The sequence below is a fragment of the Phaenicophaeus curvirostris genome, chromosome 10 (genome assembly GCF_032191515.1).
Source record: "Phaenicophaeus curvirostris isolate KB17595 chromosome 10, BPBGC_Pcur_1.0, whole genome shotgun sequence".
Taxonomy (NCBI): Eukaryota; Metazoa; Chordata; class Aves; order Cuculiformes; family Cuculidae; genus Phaenicophaeus; species Phaenicophaeus curvirostris.
In genome coordinates this window covers 25,933,739-25,955,448 of record NC_091401.1, presented here as the reverse complement: position 1 = coordinate 25,955,448, position 21,710 = coordinate 25,933,739, and the positions used below count along the sequence as shown (strand labels likewise).

The 21,710-nt window shown below is 52.0% G+C and overlaps 1 protein-coding gene across 1 annotated transcript in view; it reads left to right on the top strand.

Moving 5' to 3' along the window:
• The first annotated feature begins 5,773 nt into the window (after positions 1-5,773).
• The window catches only part of FARP2 (FERM, ARH/RhoGEF and pleckstrin domain protein 2), a 55,424-nt gene continuing 39,487 nt past the window's right edge, over positions 5,774-21,710 (top strand). The window contains exons 1-3 of the mRNA XM_069865306.1: positions 5,774-5,842; positions 11,560-11,793; positions 21,606-21,710. Of these exons, the coding sequence (XP_069721407.1) occupies positions 11,590-11,793; positions 21,606-21,710 (309 nt within the window). The 5' untranslated portion in view covers positions 5,774-5,842; positions 11,560-11,589. The remainder of the gene's footprint in view (positions 5,843-11,559; positions 11,794-21,605) is intronic.

Below are 21,710 nucleotides of genomic sequence, written 5' to 3'. Positions count from 1 at the left end.
GTTTGGCTGCTGTCAGGCTCTTTGTCTGACAACTCTGTGTGAAACGCTTTGAGCAGCCGCTGTGGCTTTGCTGAGCTTCGTGGCTCTGGTTTGTGATTTTTGGGAGGGTTTCATCAGCTGTGGTGGTGCCGTCAGCCTGACATGAAGAACCACTGTGAAATCTCACAGGTACCCAGTGGGGCTGGGGGCACGGTGACTCTGTGTGTGCTGCTTTGATGTATTTTCCAGTGTTTTCTGACATGGGAACAAAAGGAGATTGTCTATGTGTTTAGTGCTGCTTGCTCACTGCCTGTGGAAGCCTTTTAGGCAATGTATTCTTTGAAATATCATATCTATTGTAATATTCGATCGGGATGAAGTATTCTGTTTCCTTCGTAGGCAGATAAGTTTTGATAGACTAATTCTAACAGGAGAAATATTTTTGTAGGTTTGGTTTGGTTTGATTTCAACAGGAAAAGGGGAATTTATGGCACTTGCCATGTTAACTGCAATCCTTACGGCAGCTCTGGAATTCTGTCTCCTCTTCACTCCTCTTGTGATGCTCTTGTGATTAAAGGTTTCATGGTAAGCCATGAAAAACTGCCTTCCTCAGATTCTATTTCCTACAAACTCAGCTTCTGGTAGAAGGAAGACTTGGAGACAAAAGCTTGATGTCCTTTGGTGGCTTTGCTGAACTGGCCACCTTTCTTTTCCTGTTATACCATAGTTACGGTTTTTATTTTAGGAGTCAAAATAGTTTAGAATTTGCAGAGCTTTATAGTTGGTAGCTAAAGGTACTTTCTCTTGGTACAAAAATTCCTGGAACTATCATTAAAATCATGACAAATGGAACTCCCCCCACTGGAAATGTTCTTTGCACATTGCTTTGCCGTCAGCAGTGCTGGAAGGAATGTTACACTCGGGCATTCTTCAAGCGGCACGTTGACTTATGTGCTCACATGCTGGAACAAGTTCTATTTGATTTTAACTCTGCTTAATAAACCCAAGCTCTCACACTGGTTTGGAGTCGCAGTGCCGTGTTCGCATATGGCTGTGCAGATAAACTCTTATTTTTTATGTGTAGTAGCAAAACGCAGCTGGGTGTGTTTGGGTGCAGATTTTCTTTATAACTCTTTAACTTTTTAAACCGTTCTCTCAGAATTCATTTCCAATACAATATATGCCTGCGCTTCCATGGTATTTCTCTTCCAATCCTTTTTGCCCTCTTGTGCCTCTTCTTCAACATAATTACTAGGTTTTATTCGGTACTGGAAGCTGCTCAAAGGTCTCCCCCGAGCTCCTCTTCTCCAGGCTGAAGTGGAACCCCTCTGCTGTGAGGACAGGCTGAGAGAGTTGGGATTGTTCAGCCTGGAGAAGAGAAGGCTCCAAGGAGACCTTAGAGCAGCTTCCAGTGCTGAAAGGGGCTCCAGGAAACAGGGATAGGATGAATGGGATCGGTTTTCCTTTCACATGGAGATGGGAATGATGCCGAAATCAGCCTCGTGTCCCCGGAACCGGGTGAGAGCATGTGTAGCGAAGTTCCATTTGGAGTAATTCTGGGTCAAATCCAGAGAAACTGGGAATGGAGGGAGCATGAGGATGAAGAAAAAGTTTGTCTAAGGAGTGGTTTGGTGGCTGTTGTTGGCTGCGTGGCCTAGACACGATAGGATTGCCTGGCTCTGGCTCTCAGCCGGGTAAGGGTGTGTCGGAGTTTCAGGTGTGTTGGGGAGGTTCTACCCTGTTTAGCAATGCAAGATCTTACGGAGCTGCGTGCCTACAAGTTCAGTTTCGGTGCTTGAAATGCAGGAGACAAATGAAGCTCACTTCCACCCCCAGGAATGAGAGCCTGTAAATCCAGCAAGGCAGAAGAGGTGTCTGGCTGTCCCAGACGGAACAACACGCTGTTTGGAAAACCACCTCTGGCAAGAGCGGGGGTGGCCTGCAGACAGCCTGCTCGGTTGGAAGGTGGATCCCACAAAGCAAGAAGTGTCACGCTTTGATTGCTGTGGGAACGACGGAGCTCCTGGGTGGAATGAGGAGAGCTGCGAACTCTGCTGAGCCTGGGGCTGACTCCTGCTCGCTTCATTTGAAACACAGTTGGAATGGTTTTGCGGGGATCACGGAATCGCTTGGTTGGAAAAGACCTCTGGGATCGTTGAGTCCAACTGTCCCTGTCCACTACTAAACCAGATCCCTGAGCACCTCACGTCCCTGTCTTTCAAACTCCCCCAGGGATGGGGACTCCACCACTTTGTGGGGAGCCTCTGCTGAGAACCCTGCAATGGGAGATGCTGCAGTGAGCTCCAGTCTTGGTCTCCTTGGATCCTCAGCTCTGCATGTATCTCCCGTGGGGTTGTAACTGATGTTTGGCACGTCAGGTTTACGGTACGGCTGCCTTCCAAAAGAGGAGTCCCAGTTGCCAGATAACAAATTTCTGCTCACCCACATGAAGGAAGGGATGACGAAAGGTCAGAGATATTAAAGTTATAAGACATGCCAACCATTAGCAGCTTTGCCGTGTTGAGGGATCCTGCTTGAAGTGCCTCGAGCTGGCTGTCCTGGATTTTATTGAGAAACAAATTGGGGCACGGGGCAAAGAGAAAGAATTGCCTCGGTTTTTTAGGCAGAAGCCAAAAAATCATGGGAATATCCTGCAGGAAACAGGAGCTCCCAAGTTCTGTGAAGAGAACTCGCTGTGTTCTGTGAGATGAGTAAATAAACACACCCTGAGAGCCAATGCAAAACACTCATTAACAGACCCTGCGCTGCTTCAGCAGCGGCTTTATTAAAAATGGGGAAAGGCACTGCTAGTAAAACACTCCTCAGAGCATGCCCCCTCCTGTGCCTCATCATTTGCAATTCCCCCCTTGTTTAAATGGTTTTGGTCAATTTGGACTTTTAAGAAGCTTTTCCACAAGGGAGAGCCTAAAACCCAGGCCAAGCTCTTCTGTAGCAGCGCTCGCTCCAGGTTCTGAGAAACCTGGAGCTTAAAATCTTCCTTTCAGGCCTAGCGAAGAGTCTTGGCTACTGGCTTCTTCCCCTGGAACTGCAGCAGCGGGCAGGGCAGTCCGTGTGTCCGTCCCACCCCTGGGTCCTGCAAGGAGCTGTTCCGTACGCTGTCTCCTGGCACAAGTGGTTTGGTTTGGGCAAGGAGGAAGAATCCAGTGATAGGATCACAAAATGGTTTGGGTTGGAAGGGATCTCAAAGCCCATCCAGTCCCACCCCTGCCATGGGCAGGGACACCTCCCACTGGATCAGGGGCTCCAAGCCCCATCCAGCCTGGCCTGGAACCCCTCCAGGGATGGGGCAGCCAGGACTTCTTTGTTCTGGAGTCTGTGAGCAGGACAGGACCTTTTGCTCCTTTGCTTCAAGATGCTTTGTTTTGAACCATGCTTCCTAGTCATTGGGCTTGTGTGTCACTGTGTCAACTAAAAGGTTTTGGTGTCCAGCCATCCCTCCTGAAAGGCAGGGTGGGGGGATCTTTTTGCTATTAGAATTTCAGATTTCGGGGGAGTAGTGGTTTCTGGGTCTTGGTTTTTCCCACCCAACACTTCCAGCAGTTTTTGATGTGGATCTTTGAAGTGTTGGACAAGCTGGGGCTGGATGAAACCCTCATGCGGCTCATCTGAGGTAACAGATACTGGCCTGGTTTGATGCAGAGGAAAATTAGATGAATCTCAATGAGATTTAAAGAAAAAAAAATGGCATTTTTTTATTCCTGTGCAGGTGGGGAGGCCCTGGCCCAGGCTGCCCAGAGCAGGGGTGGCTGCCCCATCCCTGGAGGGGTTCCAGGCCAGGTTGGATGGGGCTTGGAGCCCCTGATCCAGTGGGAGGTGTCCCTGCCCATGGCAGGGGTGGGACTGGATGGGCTTTGAGGTCCCTTCCACCCCAAACCGTTCTGTGATTCTAGGTCTGGGTCTGCTCCTTGCTGGCTGTGGGAGCCTCAAGGGTGGCCCAGCTGGAGCTTTTTTGCTTCACCTGGGCTTTGTTTCAGCGTGTGTGGCTCAGCAGCCATATTTCTTTGCGCCTTGTAGCTTGTGTTCGCTCGCAATGTTCACGCTGCTGCCTCAGAACTACTGTGAGCACAGCCTGAGCCTGCGGGGCAGGGAGAGCCTGTTGAGACAAGTGCACCCATCGGACTGAAAAAGCTGCTGAGCCGGTGCAGGGCAGGTGTGCGCACAGGTACGCTGGGCTTCGTTTGTTGTAATTGCCGCTTGCACCACGAGAGCTGACTTAAAATATGGATTATAAAAGTCAAAGCAGGTGATCACAAAAAAAGCTGTATCCCTTGCTTCTTCCTTCTTGAGCGACAAAGGTGGTGAGGGGGCTGGAGAACAGGCCTTATGAGGAACGGCTGAGAGAGCTGGGGGTGTTTAGCCTGGAGAAGAGGAGGCTGAGGGGAGACCTCATTGCTCTCTGCAACTCCCTGAGAGGAGGTTGTGGAGAGGAGGGAGCTGGGCTCTTCTCCCAAGGGACACGGGACAGGACAAGAGGGAATGGCCTCAAGCTCCACCAGGGGAGGTTTAGGCTGGACATTAGGAAAAAATTTTTCAGGGAAAGGGTGATTGGGCACTGGCAGAGGCTGCCCAGGGAGGGGGTTGAGTCCCCTTCCCTGGAGGGGTTTAAGGGACGGGTGGACGAGGTGCTGAGGGACATGGGTTAGTGATTGATGGGAATGGTTGGACTCGATGATCCAGTGGGTCTTTTCCAACCTGCTGATTCTGTGATTCTATGATTCCTGCTAGCAGGATGGCAGAACTCTCTCCTATATGTGAGTGCCCACGCCTGCTCTAAAGAATTGGTTCATATTGGAGGTTTAATTCTAGGTCAGGGTGTGAGGGGAGGGGACTTTGCCCTTTGGAAGGGCTCTTGCCGACCCGTCCTACCCAGGTGGCAGCCGAACACAGCGGCTGCTCTGCCCTGGGGTCTGGGATCTGGAGCTGCCCGCGGGGCCAGGGTCTCATGTCCCTGTGGGGCTGGGGCTCAGGGCTGGGGTCCGGGTCTGCCTGTGGCTCTGGGGCCCAGAGTCTGGGAGCTGGAGCTGCCTGCGGGGCTGGGTCTCAGGGGCTGGGGTCCCAGGCTATGAAAGTCCAAGGGCTGGGGTCAGTTATTGGGGGGCTGGAGAGACTGGTGGGTCTGGGATCTGGGATCCAACATCACCCACAGATTCTGGGGCTGGGGTCTGAAGCCACCCACAGCATGGGGGTCTGGGGTCCGGGATCGGGGGTCTGACGCCACCCACAGGGTTGGGATCTGGGGTCTGAAGCCACACACAGTATGGGGGTCTGGGGTCCGGGATCTGGGATCTGAAGCCACCCACAGGGTTGGGATCTGGGGTCCGGGGTCTGAAGCCACCCACAAGTCTGGGGGCTGGAGTCACAGGTGGGTCTGGGGTCCCAGCTCAGGGGTTGCTTGTGGGGCTGGGCTCCAGGTTCCGAGGTCCCCGGGCTGGGGTCCCGGGCTGCCCCTGGCCACGCCCCCTCCGCCTCAAGCCCCGCCCCTTTGCCCTGTTCCTGCTCCCAAGCCCCGCCCCTACAGCAGGGCCCCCACCGGTCCCAAAGCCCAAGCGCTCTTGTTAAAGCCGCGCCCCCTTTCATGGCCACGCCCCCTCACTGAAGCCACGCCCACCGAGCCACGACGCCCAATCCCCCTTAAGCAAAGCTCCGCCCCTCCCCGAGGCCCCGCCCCCAATCCTGTTATGGCGAAGCCCCGCCCACCGCTCAAGCCCCGCCCCTTCCGGAGAAGCCCCGCCCCCTCCCGGGGGCCAATGGCGGCGCGGGGCGGGGCGGCGCGCGGGGCCGGTGGTGGCGCGCCGGCGCGCGGCGGGAGGGGCCGGGGCGGCCCGCGGGGCCGCGGGCGGAGGTGAGAGCGGGGCCGGCGGGGAGCGGGGCTCGGGCCGCCTTCCCCTCGGGCCGGGGAGGCTGGCACCGCGGGGCCGGCTTGGTGCCTTCCGCGGGGCCGGGCTTGGTTCTTCCCTCTCGGCTCCACCGGGGATCCGGGAGCGGGGCGGGGGGGGCCGCGCCGGTAACGGGGGCCGCGCGGGGGGTGCGGGAGGAAAAGCCTTGGGGGGTTTGGGCCGCCACAGCGCGATTCCAGCCCGGAAAGGAAGCGGCGTCCCGAGCAGGGGAACCGGGAGGGAGGGAGGGAGGGAGGGGGTGAGACCCCCTCCGGGAGCCCCGGCTCGGGGGTCCCAAACGTAACGGGGACGCGGAGGTGTTGGAGCGAGTGCAGAGCAGGGCACGGAGATGACCCGAGGGCTGGAGGAGCTCTGCTGTGGGGACACGGTGGGGGAGCTGGGGTGGGAGAGGAGAAGGCTGCGGGGAGACCTCGGAGCAGCTCCCAGCGCTGAAAGGGGCTCCAGGAGAGCTGGGGGGGGGGGCTCTGGATCAGGGAGGGCGGGGATGGGGTGAAAGGAGCGGTTTTGAGCTGAAAGAGGGGAGATTGAGGTGAGATCTTAGGGAGAAACGTTCTCCTGCAAGCGTGGAGAGGCCCAGGTTGCCCAGAGCAGGGGTGGCTGCCCCATCCCTGGAGGGGTTCAAGGCCAGGCTGGATGGGGCTTGGAGCCCCTGATCCAGTGGGAGGTGTCCCTGCCCGTGGAACTGGATGGGCTTTGAGGTCCCTTCCATCCCAAACCGTTCCCTGATCCTATGACTGAAGGGACCTGAGTTGAGAGCTCCCACCGGGTGTGGGTGCCGGGATCCCTTCGTAGGGCAGGCACAGGTCCCAGGCACTGCTGATGCTTCCCCGCTGCCTGCCCAGGCGAGGGACTGAGCTGCAGTGACCATCACTGTGCAGACACTGTGCCCAGAGCAGCTCCTGTGAAGCCCTTGGTGTCCTGCATGGGTGCATCCTCCACCTAAGCTTCGGTTCTAGATTTGCTGCTAGCTGAAAAATGCTGCCTTGCTTCTGAAAAATAAGTTTATTCCATCGAACTAGAAGCAGAAATTCATTGCCTCTTCGAAGCTGTTTAAGAAGGTGGCAAAAAGTGCATATCAACCTAAATTTTCATAGAATTATGGAGTGGTTTGAGCTGGAAAGGACCTCAAAGCCCATCACATTCCACTCCTACCACAGGCAGGGACACTTCCCACTGTCCCAGGCTGCTCCGACCCCATCCAACCTGGCCTTGAACCCCTCCAGGGATGGGGCAGCCACCACTGCTCTGGGCCTCCCCACCCTCATTGTGAAGAATTTCTTCGTAATGTCTAATTTAACTCTTCCCCTTCCAATTTAAAGCCGTTCCCCCTCGCCTTTATGCAGGTTTTATTCCCAGCTGCTCCTTCAGACTCGCTTGAGGCTGAGTGCAAGAGTTGTCCTGTCACTGTGCTTCGGGGAGGTGATGGAGCTGTGATGCCTGCTCCGTGTTTATAGGGAATTATCAGGATGAATAGTGCAAAGAAGTCCAGGGTGGGTGAATGCCCTTCCTTAGAAGTGCTTCTATTGCATTTTAGTTTTGCGGTGCTGTGGATGTAGATGGGACCTGGCTCTGGCTCTCCTGGAGCAGGGGACTCTCGGTGCTGTTGGATGGTTTCTCTGCTCCGCACATAAGCTGCTCTTTCTTCCCGGTGCTCCCAGCCTGTCTCGGTGTCACGGTTCAGCCCCAGCCCAGACTGTTTCGTCAGCTAAAACCAAGCAGTTGGGCTCCCAATTCCCTTCTCTCCTCACCCCTAGGGAAAGGGAAACGAGAGGAAAATGCTTGTGGGTTGGAAACTAAAACAGCTTTAATGAAAGGATAATGATGATGAAAATAATAGATGTATAAATCCATGGAATTGTGTTCCCACCCCTCCCCTCAATGACTCCCTCCCCACTGGTGCTGCAGAGCAGGCAGGAGGGAAAGGGTCTGAGGTGAGGAGGGAGCTGGGCTCAGGATCTGGATTCAGGAACACACAGATCTGGGATCAGGGCAGACAGACAGACAGATCCTCAGTGGACATCGGCCATCGGAGAAGAGAGCGAGATCCCCGTAATCCCTCAGTTTTAGCCCAGTTTGGGGGCCCCTCTCCTGTCCGCCCCTCCCTGCAGGTGCCCCCCTTTCCCCCTTTCCCTGCGGCTCCCCCAGCTCCAGGGTGTTCTGGGTTTCTGTAGGAATAAGTCCAAGCACGGGCCTTTCTGCATCCCAGTGCCCCGTGCGATCGCTGCGAGAGACAAACGCTGTCTGAAAGACACAGAGGTGACTCTCAGACAATGAAGTTACACAGAGGAGACTGAGCTGAAAGCCAATTCTGCTTCAACTCAAATCGCAACACTTAGGCTTTGCTCTTTCATTTCCCTCTGTCTTTGAGATGATCGCGTCCAACCATCCCTGTCCACTACAAACCAGATCCCCGAGCACCTCATCCACCCGTTTGCTCAACCCCCCCAGGGATGGGGACTCCACCACCTCCTGGGCAGCCTCTGCCAGGGCCCCAGGACCCTGAGGTGTTGGTGCAGGCTCTTCAGGGATGTTTGATGGTTGTAACGGTGTTGGTGACGTGGGGAGGTGCTCGCGGCCCCTCTGTGGGCTGGGCTCTGCTTGTCTAGGGAAGCAGGGCTCGCTCCTGCACATCATATTTTCCACCCGGATGCGTGTTTGACCTAAAAATCTGAACATACACTGCTGGGGATGAATCTGGTGGTAAACGTTGTTAGGGATGTGCCATCAGACAGGAGCCTGAGCCTCACTGGGTTAACTTTTCACATGTGAAGGAAGGGGTTTGGCATCTGCAGCTCCTGTTTGACGTTCCCCAGCTGGTAACCAGCGCCAGGCCAAGTCCCCCAGAGCTCCTCCTTTGGTCCGGTGAGTGGCCAGCTGGCCGTGCCTTCAGGACCCGTCTGGTTGCAGCGGGAGAAGAGGCTCTGCTGAAGACTCTCTGCCACCAGGCTTCTCTGTGCGCTGCCTGGGCTGTTGCTGCTCTCGCCTTTTCCTTCTGAGTAACCGCGGCGTTGGTCCCTTCTTCCAGCAGCTGCTTATCAGAACGATAAGATATCAGAACGATATTGCTGGTGATTTTAGGAGCAGCTGTCTAATAAATGGCCTTGTGAGGAGCATCCGCTGATCCTGGGCAGCTTGAGGTGCTTGTAAGCTCTTGAGTGGCAGGAGCAAAGTCTGAACCATGGATTGAGTTACACGGGACATGATATGGAGGTGTAGATGACACCAAGCTGTGGTTTCTGCTCGGATTAGCAGTTTGAGGTGTAGCCTGGGCCGCTATCTCTGCTGAGTTTTGCTGTGGTGGTTTTAGAAGTTGTGACCAAGATTTTTCCTCATCTGTGTGGCCCCCAAACTGAGAAGTTTGATGAAATGTGAGAAACGGTCTAAGAAAGAATCTTTCTGCTCTTTTGTCAGCTAAAGCCAGTCAGTAGGGCTCTGGGCAGGGTACGCGTGCTTTAAAGGGGATCGTAGAACGGTTTGGTTTGGAAGGGACCTTAAAGATCAACCAGTTCCAACCCCCCTGCTATTGGGGTTGTTCAGCCTGGAGAAGAGAAGGCTGTGGGAAGACCTTAGAGCAGCTTCTAGTGCTGAAAGGGGCTCCAGGAAAGCTGGGGAGGGGCTTCTTACAAGGGACTGGAGTGACAGGACTAGAGGGAATGGCTTTAAATTGGAAGGGGGAAGATTTAGATGAGACATTAGGAAGGTGGGATGAGGGCAGGGGTGGCCGTCTCTGCTCCTATGAGAAGTTTGTCTATAAGGGAGTCTGCAAGTACGAGAAGAACAAACCAAGAGTGCTGAAACCTGCTTATCTGCACGCTAGGACTATGTTGGAGCAGTCTCCATGTGTGCAAGGATTAGAACCTACCTCCTCACTGATTTGGAAGGACACGTAGGGCTGGCTCCGTTTGGCTCCCTGCAGCGTGCTGCTTCCCTCCTCGGAGCACAGAGGCACAAAGGAATGCGTTCACCATCTGCCTCTCTCCTCTTGAGACAAAACACGTTTATTACGGAACAATGACCTCGCACTCCATCGAATGGTTTGTGGTGTGGTGGCCGTGCGAGGGCTGTCCCAGCGTCCGTGTCCACATACTTTCGATTGTTCAGACGTAGCCTGGTATTTGGGAAATGCCACCGAAAGCCCAGTGGCTTCCCTGGGCGCTTCTGCTGAGCTTGGCTCTGTGCTAGCGTGGTGGAGTCATAGAGTCATGGAACGGTTTGGGTTGGAAGGGAACTCAAAGCTCATCCAGTCCCACCCCTGCCATGGGCAGGGACACCTCCCACTGGATCAGGGGCTCCAAGCCCCATCCAACCCGGCCTTGAACCCCTCCAGGGATGGGGCAGCCACCCCTGCTCTGAGGAACCTGGGCCAGGTCCCCACCCTGACAGGTGAACATTTCTACCTATTATCCAAACCTCCCTCTTTCAGCTCAAAACCATTCCCCTCGTCCCACCCCTGCCCTCCCTGATCCAGATCCCTCCCCAGCTTTCCTGGAGCCCCTTTCAGCACTGGGAGCTGCTCTAAGGTCTCCCTGCAGCCTTCTCTTCTCCGGGCTGAACAACCCAAACTCTCCCAGCCTGGCCTCATAGCAGAAGTTCTCCAGCCCTCAGATCATCTCCATGACCTCCTCTGGACTCCCGTAGTGCCAGAGCTCCAGGGAGAGGCACACAGCACGTGTTCCCCATGGCAAATGAAAGATTTGCTCTGCAACAACTGCCGGCAGACCATGAAGGCAGGGATTGGGATGCAGGAGTCGGCCCTACTGGAACTCGTCGAGGTTTCTATAATTGAGATTTTTTGCTTGCTGACTGAATCTGGGTCCAGCGCGGGTTTGCTGGGAGGTGGAGGAGTGCTCTCTGCGGCAGGGATCTGCATTACAGGGGCGCTGAGCTGCCAGCAGTGGTTGGAGTAGTTACGGTTCCGTGTGAGTCATCCTTTTGGGAGATGAAGAAAATTTCTTGTCCCTCTTATCTCGGGCGCGGTCCGGCGGTAGGGAAGTCAGTGGAAGGGCTGGGTACCAGCTCGAGGCAGAATCCTTCCCTGCCCTCCGACGCCTGCTCCAGTGCTGCCAGCAGCGACCTGGGGTTAGGGAGCTGCAGTGGCAGAAGAATTCCTCAGCAACGATGATGTTGATGTGTAAGGGGGCACAGGGCACAGGTCTGAGCATCGCATTTCCATACCATGTTTTGGAATAGAATCGTGGAATAGTTTGAGTTGGAAGAGACCTGAAAGGTCATCTAGTTCCCATCCCCTGCGATGGGCAGGGACACCTCCCACTGGATCAGGGGCTCCAAGCCCCATCCAACCTGGCCTGGAACCCCTCCAGGGATGGGGCAGCCACCCCTGCTCTGGGCAGCCTGGGCCAGGGCCTCCCCACCCTCCTGGCTAAGAAATTCTTCCTCATGTCAAGCCTAAATCTGCCCCTCTCCAATTTATACCCATTCCTCCTCATCCTGTCAGCACAAGCCTTTGTGAATAAGTTTTTTTTCCACTTATTTGTTTTCTCATCAGCTGGGTTTTTGATCAGAGTCTCCTCAACTTCATAATAACGGGATGAAGAGCATTAAATAAGGACTTCGTGCGCAATTGTGCTTCAGCGGTAGCGTTTTCATGCGGGACATCAGTGAAAAGCAACCTTCCAGGCTCCAATCCTCTGTTTTCTTCCAGGTTTCCATAGACTCTGCTCACTGCTGAAAGATGGGAGAGATTGAGGGAACATACAGAGTCCTGCAGACCCCCGGCTCGCGTCTGGGCGTCCAGAAGAGCGCGGGAGTGAGCACCTTGGAGCCAGGGCAGAACCTCTCCACGGCCATGGCCTCATCGCCTGCCAAAGCGCATGAGCGGGACCTGCCCATCAAAATCAAGATGTTGGACAACACGGTGGAAGTTCTTGACATTGAGGTGAGAGAGGTTTGAACCCCACTTTGAGTGCTTGTAGCCGCTGGTAATGACAAGCTCACAGGATGTGCTGCCCTACAGAGGCGGTGTCTGAATAAAGATTCCTGTAGGGATTTTACCTGCTTACAAGTAGTTAAATAAGCAGCACATCTTGTTGTTTAGAAACTTCTAAGTAGAGCAGATGTTTTATGTTTCTAACAGACTTTGAATACAATCACATGCTGTAGCAAGAAGCTTTAGCTGTTATTTGCTTTGGGGGAACACCAACTGTCTGCTGCCAAACTGTTCTTGCTCCCGAGCCGTGCGCAGCTTGGTCAGTTTGGCTGCTGAAAACGGTTTGTTTAGTTACTGTTTATTATTAGTTATTGTAGAGGTTTGTATCCTCTTTGACATTGAGGGGCTGGAGCGCATCCAGAGAAGGGAACGGAGCTGGGGAAGGGGCTGGAGAACAAGGGTTCTGAGAGGTGGCTGAGGGACCTGGGGCTGTTGAGCCTGGAGAAAAGGAGGCTGAGGGGAGACCTTATTGCTGTGTGCAGCTGCCTGAAAGGAGGTTGTGGTGAGGTCGGTGCTGGGCTCTGCTCCCAAGGGATGAGCAATAGGATGAGAGGAAATGGCCTCAAGTTGCAGCAGGGGAGGTTTAGATTGGACATAAGGAAAAATTTCTTCACAGAAAGGGTTCTGGGGCCCTGGCAGAGGCTGCGCAGGGAGGTGGTGGAGTCCCCATCCCTGGAGGGGTTTGAAAGGTGGGTGGATGAGGTGCTCAGGGATCTGGGTTTAGTCATGGACAGGCACGATTGGTCTCGATGATCTCAAAGATCTTTTCCAACCAAGCGATTCTCTGATTTTCCAAACTTCCACCTGGCTTTTCCTGTGGCAGCTGGAGCCACTATGTTGTCTTTGATCTCCCTCTGAGGGGAAACTCTTTGGCTGTGCTTGTGTCTGAAAGACATGCAGGTGCCTGGCTGGTGATCGGGTGGCCTTGTGCTCCCGTCCTGGAGCTCTGCGCTCGCGTCTCCACTGTTCCCCAACCTCCGAGCACCCTCCCTCAGTTCTTGCCTGCACGCGGGACAGCTTCCTGCTTTTCACAATACCTTGGTTTTTGAAACTGCCTTCACCTGGTCCTCCTCGACCTGCTGGAACAGTCTTGACTGTATCCTTCCAGTTATCTTCACCTCCCACTGGATCAGGGGCTCCAAGCCCCATCCAGCCTGGCCTTGAACCCCTCCAGGGATGGGGCAGCCACCCCTGCTCTGGGCAACCTGGGTCAGGGCCTCCCCACCCTCAGTGTGAAGAATTTCCTCCATATGTCTAATCTAAATCTGCCCCTCTCCAGCTTATAACCATCATCATTGCAATAATGAAGAAAATAATAGTAAGTAATATATAGAAATATGAGATCATGCCCCCACCCTTCCATGACTGGCCTTTCTGCATCCCAGTGCCCCGTGCGATCACTGCGAGAGACAGTCTCAAAAACATGCAATTCACTTCCAGACAGTGAAGTTACTCAGACTAGACTGAATTGGAGTCAGAAAACTGACTTTAATTTAGGTCAAACCACAAGTTTCCCACAGTGAGAGCTGTGTTATTTTTCTCTTTTTACCTGCAAAGCTCCCTCTGCTTGCAGCGCCCACAGGAACACCTGAATTTGGGTGGCCAGCGTGCTGAGACCATGGTTAATGTCATATTCCTCTTTATGAGGGCAATTGGAACCAAACAGCTCCCAAACCTTTCCTGGTGGTGTGAGTGGTGAGGAGAAGAGCCTTTGTTCATCTGCAGAGCATGGAGGACAAGTCCCATAGGCACCAGCCGTAGTGTTTGAACCCTGCTAAGGTGCTGCCGGCGTCTCCTTTCGCTTCTGTCCCCACGAGGTAGCAAATGAGGGTGAATACGAGTGTGATATTAAGCTGTAACCCTCTGCCTCCTGGTCCTTTGGGGACAGCAGGACCTGTGGGCTGCTCTTGCGCATGCACAGCTGACGATTCTCCATCGGGTTTCCACGTTTGCTGCGTGGGTGGTGTGGGCTGGCACGGGCATGGGTTTAAAAACCGAGAGAAATTCACTGTTAAGCAGCTGTCCTGGAGGGACCGAGGCTCCGGTCGTGGCACCACTGCCTGCTCTGTTTGCTTGTACAGTTTTTTTCCACTGAGTGTGGAAGCAAGAGGTGGTGGTGTCTCCATTACTGGCTTTGTGGGGTTGGGGTTTATTGATTCAGGGTAGTGGGATACCGAAGCCTCGCTCATCGGTGCTGTGGGCACTGCTTCAAACGGGGATGGGACAGCAAAAGGCTGGGTTTGCCCCTCTTCCAGCTGTTTTTCCTTCTATCTGTAAGCAGTGTGGAAAATAACTTTATCACGGAGGGAAGCGGCGTGTCGGTGGGAGAGGCCTCCGGAGTGGGACCTCGGCCTTGCGCGAAGGGAGGCTGATGCAGGGCCTGGAGCGGTAGGATGAAGGGGAATGGCTTTAAATTGGAAGGGGGAAGAGTTAGATTAGACATTAGGAAGAAATTCTTCACGCTGAGGGTGGGGAGGCCCAGGCTGCCCAGAGCAGGGGTGGCTGCCCCATCCCTGGAGGGGTTCAAGGCCAGGTTGGATGGGGCTTGGAGCCCCTGATCCAGTGGGAGGTGTCCCTGCCCATGGCAGGGGTGGGACTGGATGGGCTTTGAGGCCCCTTCCAACCCAAACCATCCCATGATTCTATGATTCCAACACTCGCAGCCTGTCTGCATACGGGAGGTGCTCCAGCCCGTTTCCCTAAGAACGTTGTCAGGGCTGAAACAGAAACCGTGCAGCTTAAAATGCTGTTACTGAGCAGTTTGGGGTAAAATACGTATCCACTAAAAACAACAAGCGTGCCGTGGGCACTGACAAACATTTATAATGATCCTTCGAGAGGCCGTCCCTGAGCGCTGGTCGAGCTCTGGCCTGAGCTGCCTCCTGCCTCTCCCTTCGCCTGCTGAGACCTTCCCTTCAGAAAGGCTTTTTTCCCTTCTGTACTGTAAAAGCATTAACAGCTTAAATATGTGGGAAGTGGGAGGGCAGGCTCCTTCAGAATCCTATTAAGCGCCGTGCTGAGGGAACCGAGATGCTGTGTTAGGTCCGTGTTGTTCTTCCTTGGCTGGGAAGAAGCAGTCAAAATTCCAGAAGGAATCGGAGCCAGATGTTTGTCATTGCTGTGCTTCGACTCTCCTAAATATGGCAAATAAGCTGCCTTAAGGCTTATTTTTGTCCGACCTCAGCAGAGAAAGTTGGTAATTCGCTGTTTAAAATGCGAGTTATTATAGGGTTTAAAAAGGAAGTAATTGAAGCTTTGTGCTTTGTGCGCTGCCCGATTCTGCTGTGTGTTTTTTTTAAGCCTGTTATTTTGTGCCTGGGGACTCGACTTTTTCAGTGCGAAGTAGGAATGTGGCATTGGGTGGGGAAAGGTAAAATGACAACAAGGACATGGAGGGGCTGGAGCGCATCCAGAGAAGGGAACGGAGCTGGGGAAGGGGCTGGAGAACAAGGGTTCTGAGAGGCATTTTAGGGGTGTGTTTTTTATGTTTTGTTTCGTTTTAAGGGAAGATGTGGACTTAAATTGTATTTTTTAAAAAAATTTACTTCTTTACATTTCTCTGGGCATTGGTTGTCCCATGATGTGAGAAAAGATTTGAGTTACACAGCAGCAAAGGAGGAACAGTCGCAATATTCCCGTCTGAAAATCCTGTTAATTGCACAAATTGTAGCAAATAATCACAGAAACAGTTGAGGAAAATGGTGATTACGTGTTATCGCAGCCTTGAACACAGGGATGCGATGGATGGAGGTCATGCTGGTCTGGCCACGCTGTGCTGTAGTCTGTGAGCTGCACACATTTACTTCACTTCACACTGAGCTGGTGTAAAGCTGAACTCATTTTCTGCTCTCTTTTATTCATCGTAAGTGAGCTGAGAACTTTCTGTCTGGATCAAAGGTGTTTAAGGGATGGGTGCTCGAGGCGCTGAGGGGCTTGGTTTAGTATTTGATAGGAATGGTTGGACTAGATGATCTGATGGGTCTCTTCCAACCTGGTGATTCTATGATTCTATGGTCAGGGACACCTCTCACTAGACCAGGCTGCTTCTTCCTAAAGTCTAATCTTCCCCCTTCCTATTTAAAGCCATTCCCCCTCATCCTATCATTCCATACCCTTGTAAAAAGCCCCTCCGCAGCTTTCCTGGAGCCCCTTTCAGCGCTGGAAGCTGCTCTAAGGTCTCCCCACAGCCTTCTCCAGGCTGAACAACCCCAACTCTCTCAGCCTCTTTTCATAAGGGAGGTGCTCCAAGCCTTTGATCATTTTTGTAGCCTCCTCTGGACTCGCTCCAACAGCTCCATGTCCTTCCTGTGCTGATTCCAGAACTGAACGCAGTAGTCCAGGGTTGCCCACTCGTGTAGGAGGGAGACCGTGCAAGTGGGATGTTTAAAGAAATGTGTGCTCTGGGGGCAATACCTAGTGTGAAAGATTTGCTTTTTAAGGCTGTAAAATTGGATCTGGAGTGGGAAGGATCCACGTGTCTGACAAAGCAGTCAGCCGTGAGCTAAACTAAGAAGTTAAAAAGGGAAAAAGAGAATTCTGAGGTGCTGGGTAGCCCGTATTGTGAGTTTTGGGGCGCTCCAGAAGCTTTGAACAGGTTCTGCAGGCACTGCTGCCCTGCCCTGAGCTGCCTGATCGAACCCTACGGCTGCAGAGCGTGGAGGGGAAACGCAACCTCAGTGCTCTGGGTTGGAGCCTGTGGCTCTTCAGTGATCTCCTCATCTGCAGGAGAACTTGTAAGGCCTCTTTTTGCACCGTGCCTGGGTTTTGCAGACATGCACGTGTTTTGGAGCGCGCTCATGGTGGTGAAAGCAGCTTTGGGAATGTTGCTTAGGAAGCAGCTGGGCAGCAGCCCTGAAGCCGGGGGAGTAGGAAAGAGTGGAAAGTGGGAATGGAACAAAGCTTCGGTCTTATCTAATCTGGCCTGTTGGTGTTTATTAACCCATCGCCGTGGTATCGCAGCCCTGCTCAAAGTACAGCAATGTTCATAGAATCACCAGGTTGGGAAAGACCCACCGGATCATCGAGTCCAACCATTCCTATCAAACACTAACCCATGTCCCTCAGCACCTCGTCCACCCGTCCCTTAAACACCTCCAGGGAAGGGGACTCCACCGCCTCCCTGGGCAGCCTCTGCCAGGGACCAATGACCCTTTCAGTGAAAAATTTCTTTCTGATATCCAGTCTGACCCTCCCCTGGTGGAGCTTGAGGCCATTCCCTCTCGTCCTGTCCCCTGTCACCTGGGAGAAGAGCCCAGCTCCCTCCTCTCTACAACCTCCCTTTCCTGTCAAAATACCTGATTTGTGTAAAGAATCTTTCACGATCATCCTGATTCCTTAATGTTTTAAGCTTTCCTTCTGGCAGGCTTCCTCAAGCACTGTGCCAGCCTGGAGTTACCGTAATGCTGCGTAGGGAAAGCCCAGATCAAATCTGGTTGATGTGAGCATGGATGATAGTTTTGAGGCAAAAGCGTAATTACTGGAGGAAGACTAGCAATTTTAGTGACCTTTTTTTGGAATGAAGGGAAGCGGAGCAAGGACTTGGTTTAAAATGGCTTAAAAACGCAGTTTTATTTAGAGACGTGCACACACGTATGAAGTGATCATAGAATTATAGAATAGTTTGGGTTGAAAGGGACCTTAAAGATCATCTTGTTCCAACCCCCCAGGTATTTCAGCACGAGAGGACTTTTTGAACTCGGGACCAATTTTTGTCTCTACCTGCAATCTATCTAAGTGCACGTTTCCCAGTCTCGTTCATATAATTCCCTCCCTCTTGGGGATCTTTTCCCATGTCAACAGATTATTGTTTTCCTACTTTTGGGCATCCAGCAAGTCTGGCCTCTCTGGAAAAGCACGTTTGTTGGGTAGAGCCGGTTCATTTGGCAGCAAAGCGCTTCAGGAGAGCTTGAACCTCTAAATGAGCACAGAGTTTAAAGCTAAACTTAATTAAATAAGCCAGAGGTTTACATTTCTGGAATAATTTGTCTGGTTGTGGCTTGATCCAGTGGGAGGTGTCCCTGCCCATGGCAGGGAAGTTGGAATTGGATGGGCTTTAAGGTCCTTTTCAACCCAAACTGTTCCATGATTCTATGATTCTGTTTAGAAAAAAATGGAAACCAAAACTAATTCCTGAAATCTTGGGACAAAAATTCTTGGAGAGAGCCTCAGATATTTTATTTTTTTTTTAAGTTATGCCCAATATGGGGTTTAATAACATAACTTAAAATAGCCCAGAGATTTGTATTTGATTTTGCAGCTTCCATACTTGAATAAATCTGTTTTCAGTGTAGACATACCGTGGCACTCAACCTTGATGAAAGAAGCACGTTTTCAAGGTGAAAATGCTTGCTATTGGAATTTCTGAAGGAGTAATGGAATGGTGTTCGGGGTGGTGGTTTGTTCCCGAAGTTCAGCTTCTGACTGTGACATAAGGAACACAAATGGCTGCGGCTCCTCGGAGCCTCCTCGCCTTAGAGAAATAACTGGTAGCTGGGACCTGTCACTATGTGAGAGTGAGGAAAACAAAGACATGTATCTAAAATACAATGGTATTAACAGAAAAATTGAAATAATCGAAGCTGGAAGGTATTGTTAAACGTTCAGATAATCAAAATGAAACAGTATTTAAGCAGTACTTGACCAAGCACCCAAAACCAGAGTTGGGTGCATCTGTGTTTCCAGGTTCCCACTTCTTTGCAGAGGCAGGGACCGATTTGATTTGAATCATAGAATCGCTAGGTTGGAAAAGACCTTGGAGATTGTGTGCAACCTTCCCTATCCACTACTAACCCAGATCCCTGAGCACCTCATCCACCTGTCTGTTAAACTCTCCAGGGATGGGGACTCCACCACCTCCTCGGCAGCCTCTGCCAGAGCCCCAGAACCCTTTTATTGAAGAAATTGTTCCTAAAATCCAAGTTAATTGATACAATCAAAATTAAAGAAGCTAATAAAGTCCTGTAAAAGAAGATGGTCATCCTTTTCCAATTTGTGGATTAAAAACTAGATACGGAGCTGTCACATCTTCTTGGTTTTGCCATGAAATCAAGAAGTTAACGGATGATGTTCCTCGCTGTCCAATATTATTTCCGCCTTTCTAATAGGTGCGACTTAAATGTATTCTCTATGTTCATAAACGCAGCTCTTGTTTATACGGGACATTTAATGATATTGGTTAATAGGGAGCTGTGAAGGCATTTTTTTCTGTATCATGCTGCCTTTGGACAGAGATCTAAGAGATGACGAAGGGGCTGGGGATAAACAGAGCTGTAAACTCACTGAAGTGTTTGTGTACTTCTGGCTCTGAAAGGAAATGACAAATCCGGTGTCCCAGCCATGGTTGGATGCTGGTTGCCACGCTTGGGATGGGCCAAGAGACAAACCCTGTTGTTAGGAAAAGCACTGAAGCGCCCCAAAAATGAGGACAGAAAGGAAAACCCATGACTGGTGAAAGGGTCTCCATCGAAATCCATTCTACTTGCTCTTCCTGTGGCTGCCGGCGAGCTGCTCCGTGGTGGCCCCATGTCCACAGGGGTGTCAGGTACAAACATCTCCCTCTCCTTGCCGGAGGGTCCGATCATCCTGACTCCTGGAACACAAGCCCCAGGGCAGCCGGCGTTGCTGAAGCTGGGACCAGCAGCTCCTCTGGCTCTGACTGCACTAGTTGCCGTTCCATAACGTTGCTTCAGAACGCTCTGAAACTCTGTTTTTTCCAAACACTTGGCCTTTGGGCTGATATTCCCCCTCAGCATAACTGCTGCCAAGAGTGGATTTCATTTTTGGAAAGTCTGAGCCAGGGCAGTTTGTCCATTTTTGAATCCGAGGATCCTGCTCATTATGGAAATACCAGGTTTGGTTGGGTTTTAAGTTGGAAGCTGTGGAAGCAGAGAGTTAAGACGTTCTGGCAGACGTGTCTGGGAGTTACCGGGGAAGAACCCGTTTTGGTAATGCTGAACTGCGGTCTGCGGAAAATCCACAGTTGGGTTTCTGTCTGCGGAGCTTGAACGCTGTGGCCGAGGGAGGAGCTGCCCTGAGGCTGTGGGGGAAGATGTTTGAGAGAAGGGCAAAAGCGGCTGGGATGGTAAAACAAAAATAACGCCCTTCTGACTTGTTGGGTTTTTTTACTTACATTTTACTCCTCTGTCCTAAAAAGTGTGGATGTTGAGCATGTTTACTGAGTGTAAACACAGCCACCTCCTTCAGACAGCAGCTCTAGTTGGAAGGGGGAAGGTTTAGACAAGACATGAGGAAGAAAGACTTCATGATGAGGTGATGAGGCACTGGCACAGGTTACCCAGTCTAATCTGAATCTTCCCCATTCCAATTTAAAGCCATCCCCCCTCATCCTGTCATTCCATGTCCTTGGAAAAAGTCCCTCCCCAGCTTTCCTGGAGCCCCTTTCAACACTGGAAGCTGCTCTAAGGTCTCCCCACAGCCTTCTCTTCTCCAGACTGAACAACCCCAGCTCTCTCAGCCTGTCCTGATACAGGAGCTGCTCCAGCCCTCGGATCATCTCGGTGGCCTCCTCTGGACTCGCTCCAACAGCTCCATCTCCTCCTTATATTGTGGACTCCTGAACTGGACCCAGGGCTCCAGGTGGGGTCTCTCAGAGCGAAGCAGAGGGGGAGATGGAATAACGTGGAATAATTCAGTAATAGCAGCAGTCATCGTCTTGGCAGCGTATAAAGAGCAATTGAGACGTTTGGAATGGAAAGTATGCCGTGGTGTGAGTTTGTACTGAAACCAGGACCTTTCTGCAGTCATGCAGCTTCTTGTTCTGACGTCAAAACTACAGTAATTAAATAATTGCTTAAAAGAACTTGCTTTGTGCTGCTTTTATGCAGCTGAAACGGTGATGTGGAGCTGCCGGCTGTATGGCTTTCATTTTTGACAACCTCCAAATTTAACACACGATCTGAGGATGAAACAGCTCTGACCAGGGTTTTCCACAGCAATCATAAAAGATGGTGTTGTCTTGAGTATTTATTTTGAAACAAATAGTGGTCTTTTAATAATGTGGTGTTATTACAGTTACTGCTGTTGCTTTGAAGGAAGTGCTGAGAAATGAGATTCAGTTTAGAATGAGGTTTTTCTTAACTCGTGGTTATAAATGACACCTCTGCTGTGAGGACAGGAGGAGAGAGCTGGGGTTGTTCAGCGTGGAGAAGAGGAGGCTCCAGGGAGACCTTAGAGCTGCTTCCAGTGCTGAAAGGGGCTCCAGGAAAGCTGGGGAGGGGTCTTTTACAAGGGCCTGGAGTGAGAGGATGAGGGGAAATGGCTTAAATTGGAAGGGGAAAGATTTAGCTTAGACATTAGGAAGAATTTCTTCACACTGAGGGTGGGGAGGCCCTGGCCCAGGCTGCCCAGAGCAGGGGTGGCTGCCCCATCCCTGGAGGGGTTCCAGGCCAGGTTGGATGGGGCTTGGAGCCCCTGATCCAGTGGGAGGTGTCCCTGCCCATGGCAGGGGTGGGACTGGATGGGCTTTAAGGTCCCTTCCACCACAAACCATTCCATGATTCTAGTCTCTGGTTCTATTCTATGATCGCTTCTATTCCAGCTTGTGTTGCTTGTCTCCTGTGTCTCCCATCCAGATGGAGCTGTGTCTGTGTATTGGATGCTTGCCTGTTATGGTTACAAAAGCAACATGAAAGATTTTCCAGGTGTTTTTCTACAGTTTCTAAAACTGCTGTATTTTTTTTTCTGATTTTCTATTGGCTCACTCAGCTTCATCTCACAGTGTTTCTGTATTTTTACTTCCTTAGTCAAAATATTACGGCCAGACGTTACTGACAGAAGTTTACAAGCATCTGAACTTGATCGAATCGGACTACTTCGGGATTGAGTTCCAGAACATCCAGTCACACTGG